Source organism: Oncorhynchus tshawytscha, linkage group LG19 (assembly GCF_018296145.1).
Source record: "Oncorhynchus tshawytscha isolate Ot180627B linkage group LG19, Otsh_v2.0, whole genome shotgun sequence".
Classification (NCBI taxonomy): domain Eukaryota; kingdom Metazoa; phylum Chordata; class Actinopteri; order Salmoniformes; family Salmonidae; genus Oncorhynchus; species Oncorhynchus tshawytscha.
This window is the reverse complement of record NC_056447.1, coordinates 23,216,923-23,229,200: the sequence shown is the minus strand read 5'-3', so window position 1 is coordinate 23,229,200 and position 12,278 is coordinate 23,216,923. Positions and strand designations below refer to the sequence as shown.

At 41.4% G+C, this 12,278-nt stretch overlaps 1 protein-coding gene across 2 annotated transcripts in view; it reads left to right on the top strand.

Moving 5' to 3' along the window:
* zgc:173742 (DNA topoisomerase I, mitochondrial) overlaps positions 1-12,278 on the top strand; it is a 31,766-nt gene that overhangs the window by 1,765 nt on the left and 17,723 nt on the right. For both annotated transcript variants that reach the window (XM_024379338.2, XM_024379336.2), the window contains exons 2-9: positions 88-216; positions 965-1,040; positions 3,901-3,950; positions 8,821-8,946; positions 9,118-9,199; positions 10,230-10,354; positions 10,459-10,574; positions 11,836-11,957. In XM_024379338.2, the coding sequence (XP_024235106.1) occupies positions 101-216; positions 965-1,040; positions 3,901-3,950; positions 8,821-8,946; positions 9,118-9,199; positions 10,230-10,354; positions 10,459-10,574; positions 11,836-11,957 (813 nt within the window). In that variant the 5' untranslated portion in view covers positions 88-100. The remainder of the gene's footprint in view (positions 1-87; positions 217-964; positions 1,041-3,900; positions 3,951-8,820; positions 8,947-9,117; positions 9,200-10,229; positions 10,355-10,458; positions 10,575-11,835; positions 11,958-12,278) is intronic.

Here is a 12,278-nt window from a genome sequence, read left to right as displayed (position 1 = left end):
TGTCAGGTTAGCGCTGCCATCTGAGTTAACAAACCATTCTGCACCAAGCAAATCATTCTGCTAGCTAATGAACGGTCTGTTTTACAGTGCTCCTTAGGAGATGGGCGGAGAGAAGAATGTTGGCCAAGCCAGAGGAGGGAAGGCCAAAGCGAAAACACCCAGACAGAGGCTGAGTGATAAGGAAGGAGGCTCGGGTGGAGACGCACCTAGGAAAAGGTGAGTCCAGACAGTGACATACAATATCCTATATTATGTGCAATATCTCAGTAACAAATCTGCATAGGCATCCATGAAATTGTCTTCCTCACTATCTCTAAGACCCAAGTAGTACATATTGCACTAGCTAGGCCTAATCTGAAACATATGTTCACTGCAGATTTCACTTTTTTTTTTTTTTTTTGTATATCTCATTATGTAAAGATGGTCTTTGCATGTAGGTAGTTAGACACTACCTTTCCACGCACTGCATCCTAACTTTCTTCATGTCTTCTATACTTCTGAATTACAGTTAACTGAAACAACAGTCAACATCTTCCCAATATTATACACCCCACAGCTCTGTGGTGTAGACACACAGAATGTTGCAAAAAAATGGAGAGAAATTAAGTCCCCAAACAAGCCAGCAATTGTAAATCTAGCAACGTGCTACAATGTGTGTGGATGCCTGCTTTCATTACCCAGAGTAGGGTACTCCATCTTTATATGAATACATTAATTCTCCTTGATATTGGATGCATTATATGAGCAAACAAATGAATCCAGAGTCATCTGTCACTGGCATGTGTAATTAATGGGATGAAAGAGAAGAATAGACACCTGTAAGCATGACTGGCAGCAGCCTTCTGTGACAGTCCCTGATGACATTTCATGGCAGACTAGAGTTAAGTTGGAGGTACCAACTGGGGGAGAGAAATATGACAATCTCTATTTTTCTCCCTGTCTTTCTGTTCTGATGGTCTGACAGTACAAAGCCCAATAAGGAAAGAACTAAAGCCACAGCAAAGTCTCAACGGGTGGAAAAAGTAAAAGTTCAGAAAAAGGTAAGTACCTTTTTCTTAAATCATGCACTACATATTGTGTTCGTAGTAGCCTAATAGTTATGGCAGTGGCGCTATCAACAGGAGCAGCTGTATTAGTAGCAACAGCAAGTAGGCCTAAATCACCACCGCTACAGCTAATGGGACTTACATTTGTACTACTGGATAGTTTTTCCTGAGAAATTTGACTGCAGGTTACATCTTCCCAGCCTGTGCTGCCAGCGTGTCCCTGTGTGAACCCCATGATAGTTGATTCCAGAAGCTCCCCAAACCAGCTAGATAGAAATGGATTTCCTGATACTGTACTTGGACTGGTGCCCAAGGTCCATTACCCTCATACTGAATCTCTCAACATAGGGGTTTTCTCATACAGTGCCTTCGGAAAGTATTCAGACCCCTTGACTTTTTCCACGTTTTGTTAGGTTACAGCATTCTACTTTGGGGATGTTTTACAGCTGCAGGGACTGGTAGACTAGTCAGGTTCAAGGGAAAGATGAATGGAGCAAAGTAGAGAGAGCCGTGATAACCTGCTCAGGACCTCAGACTGGGGCGAAGGTTCACCTTCCAACAGGACAATGACCCTAAACACACAGCCAAGACAACGCAGGAGTGGCTTTGGGACAAGTCTCGATGTCCTTGAGTGGCCCGGCCAGACCTGAATCCAATCGAAAATCTCTGGAATGACCTGAAGATGGCTGTGCAGCAATGCTCCCCAGACAACCTGACAGAGCTTGAGGAACTGCAGAGAAGAATGTGAAAAACTCACCAAATACAGGTGTGCCAAGCTTGTAGCTTCATACCCAAGAAGACTCAAGGCTGTAATTGATGCCAGAGGTGCTTCAACAAAGTACTGAGTAAAGGGTCTGAATACTTATGTAAATGTGATATTTCAGTTTTATTTTATTTATGTTTGCAAAAATGTCTAAACCTGTTTTTGCTTTGTCATTATGGGTTATTGTGTGTAGCTTGATGACGGAACAAAAACAATTGAATCAATTTTAGAATAAGACTAATGTGGAAAAAGTCAAGGGGCCTGAATACTTTCCGAATGCACTGTACATACAGGTCCATTGTTTCTTGATATGTGTCAATTTACTTAGTAAATTAAATTACTTAGTAAATTATGTTGTCCATTATATAGATTAATTCTGTATTAGGTCAAAACACCACTTTCAGTACCTCTTTGCGGTGTCTGTTTTTGTCCAATATGAGTATTTAGAAAAAATATATAATCAGTGGAGGCTGCTGAGGGGAGAAAGGCTCATAATAATGGCCGGAACGAGTGAATTTGGTGTATTTGATACCATTCCGCTCCAGTCATTACCACGAGCCCGTTCTCCCCAATTGTTGTCCACACCTACTCATTCAAAGGTTTGTTCTTATTTTTACTATTTTCTACATTGTAGAATAATACTGAAGTTATCAAAACCATGAAATAACACATGGAATCATGTAGTAACCAAAAAAGTGTTAAACAAAAAAAAACATTCTTCAACATTCTACTTCTTCAAAGTAGTCACCCTTTGCCTTGATGACAGCTTTGCACACTATTGGCATTATCTTAACCAGCTTCATGAGGAATGCTTTTCTAACCGTCTTGAAGGAATTCCTACATATGCTGTGCACTTGTTGGCTGCTTTTCCTTCATTCTGCGGTCCAACTCATCCAAAACCATCTCAATTGGGTTGAGGTCGGGTCATCTGATGCAGCACTCAATCACTCTCCTTGGTCAAATAGCCCTTACACAGCCTGGAGGTGTGTTTTGGGTCTTTGACCTGTGGAAAAACAAATGATAGTCTCACTGAGCTCAGAACAGATGAGATGTCATATCACTGTAGAATGCTGTGGTAGCCATGCTGATTTAATTCTAAATAAATCACTGACAGTGTCACCAGCAAAGCACACCACCACCTTCATGTTTCACGGTGGAAACCACACATGCGGAGATCATCTGCTCACCTACTGTCTCATTTCTGATTTTGACTTATCAGACCAAAGGACAGCTTTCCACCGGTCTGTCCGTTGCTCGTGTTTCTTTGTTTCTTTGCAGAAATTCGACCACGAATTCCTGATCCACACAGTCTCTTTTGAACAGTTCATGTTGAGATGTGTCTGTTACTTGAACTCTGAATCATTTATTTGGGCTGCAATCTGGGGTGCAGTTAAATCTAATGAATTTATCCTCTGCAGCAGAGGTAACTCTGGGTCTTCCTTTCCAGTGACGGTGCTCTTGAGAGACAGTTTCATCATAGCTCTTGGTTTTTGCGACTGCACTTGAACAAACTTTCAAAGTTCTTGACATTTTCCAGATTGGCTGACCTTCATGTCTTAAAGTAATGATGGACTGGCCTTCTTGCCATAATATGGACTTGGTCTTTTACCAAATAGGGCTATCTTCTGTATGCCACCCCTACCATGTTTCAACACCACCGATTGGCTCAAATGCATTAAGAAGGAAAGAAATTACACAAATTAGCCTTTATCAAGGCACACCCTTCAATTGAAATGCATTCCAGGTGACTATCTCATGATGCTGGTTGAGAGAATGCTCAGTGTGCAAAGCTGTCAAAGGCAAAGGGTGGCTACTTTGGAGAATCTCAAATATAAAATATATTTTGATTTCTTTAACACTTCTTTTTGGTTACTACATGATTCCATATGTGTTATTTCATAGTTTTGATGTCTTCACTATTCTACAATGTAGAAAATAGTACAAATAAAGAGAACCCCTTGTATGAGTAGGTGTCCACATTTTTGACTGGTACTGTACATGCAGACCACAAACGGAGTTGAGTGAAGAGCTTGAGTATTTTATCTTTTGTGCTGAGCTCTGACTTGTTTTTCTGTTTTCCCTCTATATTAGGTCAAGGCTTTCAAAACGGAGAGCGTGGAGAGCTTTGATGATGATGTGAGGTGGGCATTTTCCTCTGAGACTGCATCCTGTTAACAGTATTGGTAATGAGAGAGCCAGCTAATTGTCATGGCTTTGCTCAACTACAGCTCTGTTGAAGTTGTGTGGCTTGATATTGCTTCAAAGTGTCACATCAGCACATTTCTGCTGCCATTGGAAATGTAGTTTTAATCCATTAACATTTCAAATGGTAGGGAGGTGATCAAAATTAATTCTTGTGATTTGGATTTCCAAGAGCCTGGACAGGATCCATTCCCCTTTTTTTTCAGGGAGTGTTTGCTGTCTATCAGAAAATGTATTTCCTGCTGTATTGAAAAGTGTCTGTGGCTCGTCAGAAAAGCAATAAATGAAAAACCGCTGTGTTCTGAGGGGATGGATGGTGTGAGTTTAGGCTAGGTCTGAAAGGTACAATCTGCTACAGATAACAGTATCGGTTTTGCTTCCTTATAGTCACACTGACAAAGTGAATGACATATACAGTTAATTCTCTGTTTATGGACTCTCTCTTAGACTTACTCAGGCTGTTTCTCCCTCACAGACGAACCTATTGGCATTTCAACATTTTCCTAATCCTATTGAAGACTACCTCTCTTGCTTAGGAAATGGAAAGAATATGTTGATTTGCCATACAGGAATGAGTTGTTCAGATGAGTTAGGTGACATTCAGACAGAACGTTGGAAGAAACTTAGAGAATATCCAATCATTACCCATCTGTACTGTTGTCGGTGACAAGAAAACGGGGTGAAGTGAAGGGTTGGAGGTCCTTAAACGGAATGGTCGGGATTTTGGCAATTTACTTCCCCAGATTCAGAAACTCGTGAATACCATTTTTATGTATCTGCGTGCAGTTTGAAGGAAGTTTAATGACTGGATGTTCCTGTAGACTTCCAGTCGTTGCGCTAACGCTAAGTTAGCATTGGCTTGCAAAACTACCTCTCTATTCCTTCATACTGGACACAGATACATAAAAATGGTATCAATATATCTGACTATTGGGAAGTATATAAAGGACCTCTGACAAATTCCCAAACTATCCCATTAAATGCATTATCTGCGCTGCCAACTCTCATGCATTGGGCGCGAATCACGCATTTCGCCCTGTTCTCACACCACACCTCTCACACATTGAAAAAAGTTCCCTATTTAATTTTAATTACTCCACTGAATTCAGTGTGTAACTTTTTTTCCAAATCGGAGCATATGCACCTGCAATTCTACATCATGAGTGTTGTATCTGCACCAGCTTCACCTGGTAGATCCATCATTTTCCTGCCATTGCACTGTGAACCGTGGCAGATTGAAGCTTGTGATTGGTTTAGTAAGGACCTAGGCGATTTGATGCGCATTTGTAAAGGCGCCCCTCACGATTTAGAGTGGAGTGCAGTCACGTCAGACTGGACAGGCATGTTTGCTCTCCGCTTATCAAAGTTTATAACCTCAATTGTCAAAAGAGCAGCACGGCAACTTGTAGTGCTGTTTTTGTCTATAATTGTTGCAAAATGCTTTATGTGTGATAATATAGCCTACTACTAGGGATTTATTCCACAATTTAGATTAGCCCAGATCTATAGCCCACATTATTCCCCTTGTTTGATCATTGGCAATTTAGGACTAGGTTGATAAGGCTATAACAACAAAGTCAGCGTTTAGAATAAATGTTGTTAGGGTGACCTGATTTGTGTAACTATATTATGAACACTTTTGCCCTTAAATTGTGAACCCAAATGTAACCGATTCTAGTGGGCAAGGGGGATACCTAGTCAGTTGTACAACTGAAATGTGTTTTCCTCATTTAACCCAATCCCTCTGAATCAAAGAGATGCGTGGGGCTGCCATAATTGACACCCATGTCTTCGGCGCCCAGGGAACAGTGGGTTAACTGCCTTGCTCAGGGGCAGAACAACAGATTTTTACCTTGTCAGCTTGGGGATTTGATCCAGCAACCTTTTGGTTACTGGCCCAACACTCTGACCACTAGGCTACCTGCCGGGACAATACATTGAAAGATCATTTGGGTTTGGTGTAGCAACAGATTTAGGCTATGTCGTCTTCAGAAGATTTTCTGTAATTTGTTTGGTCTTACACAATAGCAGATGTAAGTCACTAGAACAATTCCCTTCCCCTACAATGGGCTAAAATATACACTAATTAGTGTGCTTATCTCAGCAAGAACACTATTGTTATTCCCCATACTTTTCTTATTATTTAACTTATTCATATTTCTTAAGAATTCTTCTGGTGTAATTGTTCTATTCGAAATCTGATTTGCCATCTTGTCCTCAAACTCTTTTTAAAATTCTTTATTTTCAATGAGGGCTGTGCATTTTTGTAAGCATTTATGGACAGTTTTGAAAACAGTGTGGTGTGGCTGTCATAAAATGAGAGGCTATATTGAAATGCCCCTTGCCTCAAATATCTTGTTTTGTCATTTATTCCTACCGAAATGGTAGGCAAGATATTTTGCATTTATTCCTATGGAGAGTAAGATTTTGCACATCGGCCTCAACCACCTGTAAATTAATATTCATTGGATTTTTCTTGATTGTAGGTTAATTTAGTAGAAATGAAAAGTTTTTGGGAAACATACAGTGGGGCAAAAGAGTATTTAGTCAGCCACCAATTGTGCAAGTTCTCCCACTTAAAAAGATGAGAGGCCTGTAATTTTCATTATAGGTACACTTTAACAAAAAAAATCCAGAAAATCACATTGTAGGATTTTTAATTAATTAATTTGCAAATTATGGTGGAAAATAAGTATTTGGTCACCTACAAACAAGCAAGATTTCTGACTCTCACAGACCTGTAACATCTTCTTTAAGAGGCTCCTCTGTCCTCCACTCATTACCTGTATTAATGGCACCTGTTTGAACTTGTTATCAGTATAAAAGACACCTGTCCACAACCTCAAACAGTCACACTCCAAACTCCACTATGGCCAAGACCAAAGAGTTGTCAATGGACACCAGAAACAAAATTGTAGACCTGCACCAGGCTGGGAAGACTGAATCTGCAATAGGTAAGCAGCTTGGTTTGAAGAAATCATCTGTGGGAGCAATTATTAGTAAATGGCAGACATACAAGACCACTAATTTCCCTCGATCTGAAGCTCCACGCAAGATCTCACTCCGTGGGATCAAAATGTTCACAAGAACGGTGAGCAAAAATCCCAGAACCACACGGGAGGACCTAGTGAATGACCTGCAGAGAGCTGGGACCAAAGTAACAAAGCCTACCATCAGTAACACAATACGCCTCCAGGGACTCAAATCCTGCAGTGCAAGACGTCTCCCCCTGCTTAAGCCAGTAGATGTCTAGGCCCGTCTGAAGTTTGCTAGAGAGCATTTGGATGATCCAGAAGAAGATTGGGAGAATGTCATATGGTCAGATGAAACTAAAATAGAACTCGTCGTGTTTGGAGGACAAAGAATGCTGAGTTGCATCCAAAGAACACCATACCTACTGTGAAGCATGGGGGTGGAAACATCATGCTTTGGGGCTGTTTTTCTGCAAAGGGACCAGGACGACTGATCTGTGTAAAGGAAAGAATGAATGGGGCCATGTATCGTGAGATTTTGAGTGAAAACCTCCTTCCATCAGCAAGGGCATTGAAGATGAAACGTGGCTGGGTCTTTCAGCATGACAATGATCCCAAACACACCACCCGGGCAACGAAGGAGTGGCTTCGTAAGAAGCATTTCAAGGTCCTGGAGTTGCCTAGCCAGTCTCCAGATCTCAACCCTATAGAAAATCTTTGGAGGGAGTTGAAAGTCCGTGTTGCCCAGCAACAGCCCCCACACATCACTGTTCTAGAGATCTGCATGGAGGAGTGGGTCAAAATACCAGCAACAGTGTGAAAACCTTGTGAAGACTTACAGAAAACGTTTGACCTCTGCCAACAAAGGGTATATAACAAAGTATTGAGAAACTTTTTGTTATTGACCAAATACTTATTTTCCACCATAATTTGCAAATAAATTCATTAAAAATCCTACATTGTGATTTTCTGGATTTCTTTCTCTCATTTTGTCTGTCATAGTTGAAGTGTACCTATGATAACTACAGGCCTCATCTTTTTAAGTGGGAGAACTTGCACAATTGGTGGCTGACTAAATACTTTTTTTGCCCCACTGTAGATCAGGTGTGGGCCACCAACCCTCTTGGAGAGGGACCTCTAGTCAGGAGATTTTGAAGGGATAGTTCACCCAAATTACATTCACATTGGTTTCTTATGGACAAAGAAACTGCAGTCTATCCTGTGGTTAGCCACTGCTAATATTAGCATTTTCTAACAACAAAAAAAACAATTTTCGTTCGGTGTCCCCCAGTTAAGGGCCCCCTGGCTAGGGGTGGAGACAATGACATTCCCCATAGGAAATCTCACTCCAAGCAATTTTCAAAACTTGGCATCCCTGTACATTATCCTGTTCCATTCTGCCTGTAATGGGAATTAGCATCTACAGCTGTTTTCTTTCTTTTCCTTCCATCCAACCATTTGAAATGAAGCAGTACTGTAATTAAGTTGCAGTGGTGGTTGTAATGTTGATTTATTAATTTGGTCAATTTCCTTCCCACTTCCAAGGCATACTGCAGGGAAATACAAGCTTGCCATCCTATTATTATTATTATTATTATTATTATACTATCATCAGGCCCTTTTCTATAATGTGTAATTACATAATTACAGTGATTAAATGTGGTCACTAAATGGTGTACTTTTGGATTGAGGTATTACTCTATGAATAGCTACGTCTTACTGGGAAGTAAAAGGTGGACTGCAGCAGGATGTGTTCATGCTTTCCAACCACTTGATATGGGAGTGAAAGTGACTGGTCAGTGTCTCTTCGTTCAGTGTCTCTTTGTGCTTTCCTCAGGTTTAATTTGGCTGTAAAAGAGGAGCCTGAAGATGGAGACTTTGTGCCAGAAAAGAGGGGGAAAAAGAGGAAAAGACCAGAGGATGAAGCCATGGAAGGTCCCTCGTGTTCCAGTGCAACCCCAACGTGAGCAGGTCTCCCTTATTTATATGCCCTCACTCCATCTGTCATTCAGTTACCCTATGACTAAGTGTTAGTAACATGCGAACATCAGTTCCACCACACCACTACCCGTTGGAGGTGAACAAATAGTGTTGCACATTGTTGCTGTACACAGATGTTATTTGCTGCCCTCAGGTTAAATAGGAAATTGAAAGAGAAGGACGAGGCTGACCCGAGGACAGAGAATAACACAAAGGAGGGGATAAAGAAAGAGAAGGTAGGCATCCTCCCCGCAGTCAAATGTTCTAGTTTTTAGCTGTTTATGTAGTAGCATCATTTTCCCCCACTTTTCACATGAACTGAGAAGTGGAAACTATATCTGAACAAAAATAAATGCAACATATAAATTGTTGGTCCCATGTTTCATGAGCTGAAATAAAAGATCCCAGAAATTTTCCATGTGCACAAAAAGCTTACTTCTCTCAATTTTGTTTACATCCCTATTTGTGAGCATTCTCCTTTTGCCAAGATATGCCACACCCATCAGGTATGTAGATTATCAAAAAGCTGATTAAACATGATCATTACACAGATGCACCTTGTGCTGCGGACAATAAAAGGCCACTCTAAAATGTGCACTTTTGTCACAACACAATGTCACAGATGTCTCAAGTTGAGGAAGTGTGCAATTGGCATGCTGATTGCAGGAATGTCCACCAGAGCTGTTGTCAGATAATTAAATTTTAATTTCTCTACCATAACCTGCCTCCAACGTTGTTTTAAATAATTTGGCATTATGTCGAACCGGCCTCACATCCCGCAGAGCACGTGTAAACACGCCAGCTCTGGACCTCCGGCTTCTTCACCTGCGGCAGTGTCTGAGACCAGCCACCCGGACAGCTGATGAAGCTGAGGAGTATTTCTGTCCATAATAAAGCCCTTTTGTAGGGAAAAACTAATTCTGATTGGCTGGGCCTGGCTCTCCAGTAGCTGGCCTATGCCCATCCATGGCTGTGCCCCTGCCCAGTCATGTGAAGTCCATAGATTAGGGCCTAATTCATTTATTTCAATTCACTGATTTCCTTCATAAGAACTAACTTGCTAAAATCTTTGACATGGTTGCATTTATATTTTTCTTCAGTAAATATTTTGTGTAATGTTAGTGCTTTGCGAATTTGACTCAGATGGGTACAGCTGAAATAACAAACAAGCTTTGTTTTGGGACATTTTACAATGGGCTCACTGATTGTGTAAATCACCTACTGTGTAAAATGTCTTGTTTCTGTGCTGCTGTCTTGATCTCCCAGAAGCCAAAGAAAGAGGAGGCGGAGCATCCAGTCACTACAAAGAAGAAGTCAAAGGAAGAGATTGAGGCAGCAAAAGCGTTGAAGATCAAAAAAAAAGAAGAAGAAGAGCAGCAGCGCTGGAGATGGTGGGGCTTGTTTGTTTTTTCTATATGCCCGATGTGTGGGAGGTGGTTGTATGAACCTTTTTATGAAAGAGAGGCTCATTCTGAAACGCACTCTTGTCCCTCAGGTGGGAAGAGGACAAGTATGAGGATGGTGTAAAATGGAAGTTTCTGGAGCACAGGGGTCCCTTTTTCCCACCGGAGTACCAGCATCTCCCAGACAACGTTAACTTCTACTACAATGGTCAGTACAGCCCTGCTGGTCTGAAGGTTTATACTCACCTTGTCAGATCATCGACCATTTAGAAGTAAACACTTCTCAAAGCGAGGCTCTTCACTCTAAATATCTAAGTAGATTCACTGACATGAGAGAGTTTCGCTAGGAAGGCTTGTAACTCACTTTCAGACTATCCAAGCATTCTGTCTGGGTCAGATTGAAAGTTGAATGTTGTTGACACTTTCTCCTCTATCTCCGACACTCTGGGGAGGATCCTTCCTTTCATCATTCACCCCAGAAGATTTTTCCTCAACTCTGTATTGATTTGCATGGATCAACAGCTGCCCACAAAAGATCAGCCTCCTTTATTTAGGGCATACAGCCCAGGGATGTCTGGCTGTCTGGATCAAACATTTTGATTGAGAACCATAGTTTTTATGTTTTTTTTCCCCCCCATAGTGCAGCATTGACAGCTCCTATGTCAAAAGAGTAGGTTTGATAAGTTAATCCCTGTGTGTAGTGAAGTCCCTCTCTGGGGCCAGGCCTCCACAACTAATTCACCCATTGGAGTGGTATGGAATGTAAATCCACAGCCGCTCACTGCAGGCCTCTCTCTCTCTCTGGGCATTGGTTGGCCTGCTGAGCCGGCTCCTAGGGGACCTCTGGGGATGATATTATGGCGGGGAATTGCCAGGGACCTCTATACGATATTATCACAATACTTAAGGGTCTGATACGATAGGTATGCAATTCATTATTGTGATTCCATGGTCCAAACATGTTGCTCACCATTTGTCTGCTGCAGAGGGACAAAAGAGCCATGAGAGAACGAGTTTTGATCAGTCATGGAAATTTGAAAACAATTTGGCTCCATATTTAAAAAGATTGAGAACAAGCTATGAAGGACAATTATTGGAGTTTTGGTGCAGGTACAGCCAACTAGCGCAACAATAATATAATCACCATCACTAGTTGATATGGTGCATTTTGGTTCTGACTAAGCTCCAAAAGCCTGACTGAGGTCACAGCTCCTCTAGTCACTTGAGCTACTCATATAGTGGTGCCACTTCGCTCCCCTATTTAGAGAACATGACAAGATTTACCAAGCATTTGCACCTGTTAGTTTCAGACACTAATACAAGGGGGAAAAAGTCAAGCGGAGTCCTAAACTATTCTACAACATTATATATTTTTCTCTCCTAGGACCTGCAAGCTGTTTACTGAAAATGTAGCCCAGCTAAGATTATGGATCTTATGGAACTGTGTGTGTGATGTGCTTGTTCACCAGGTAAAGTTGTGAAGCTGGGCCTTGCTGCAGAGGAGGTGGCCCTGTTCTTTGCTCAGATGCTTGACCATGAATACACCACAAAAGATGTGTTCCGAAACAACTTCTTCAAGGACTGGAGGAAGGTGAGGAGTGAAGGAGGAAGAAAAGCCTAGAGAGACCAGCCCTTGAAACATCTTACTTTGTTTTCTAAGCTTGTTCTTGGAATAACATCAGTGGCTCAAGTTGTCGGTATAGCATATTTAAGATTTAAACATTTAAAAAAAACTATTTTGGAGTTGGAAGTCCAACCGAGAACCAAACAAGTAGTGGTTGAGAGTGTGAACATGGTCCTCGGGACCCTATACTGTTCAACTAATAGAGATGTTGAATGTCCCTGCAGAGTTAACTATACTGAACAAAAATATAAATGCAACCATTTCAATGATTTTACTAAGTTAAAGTTC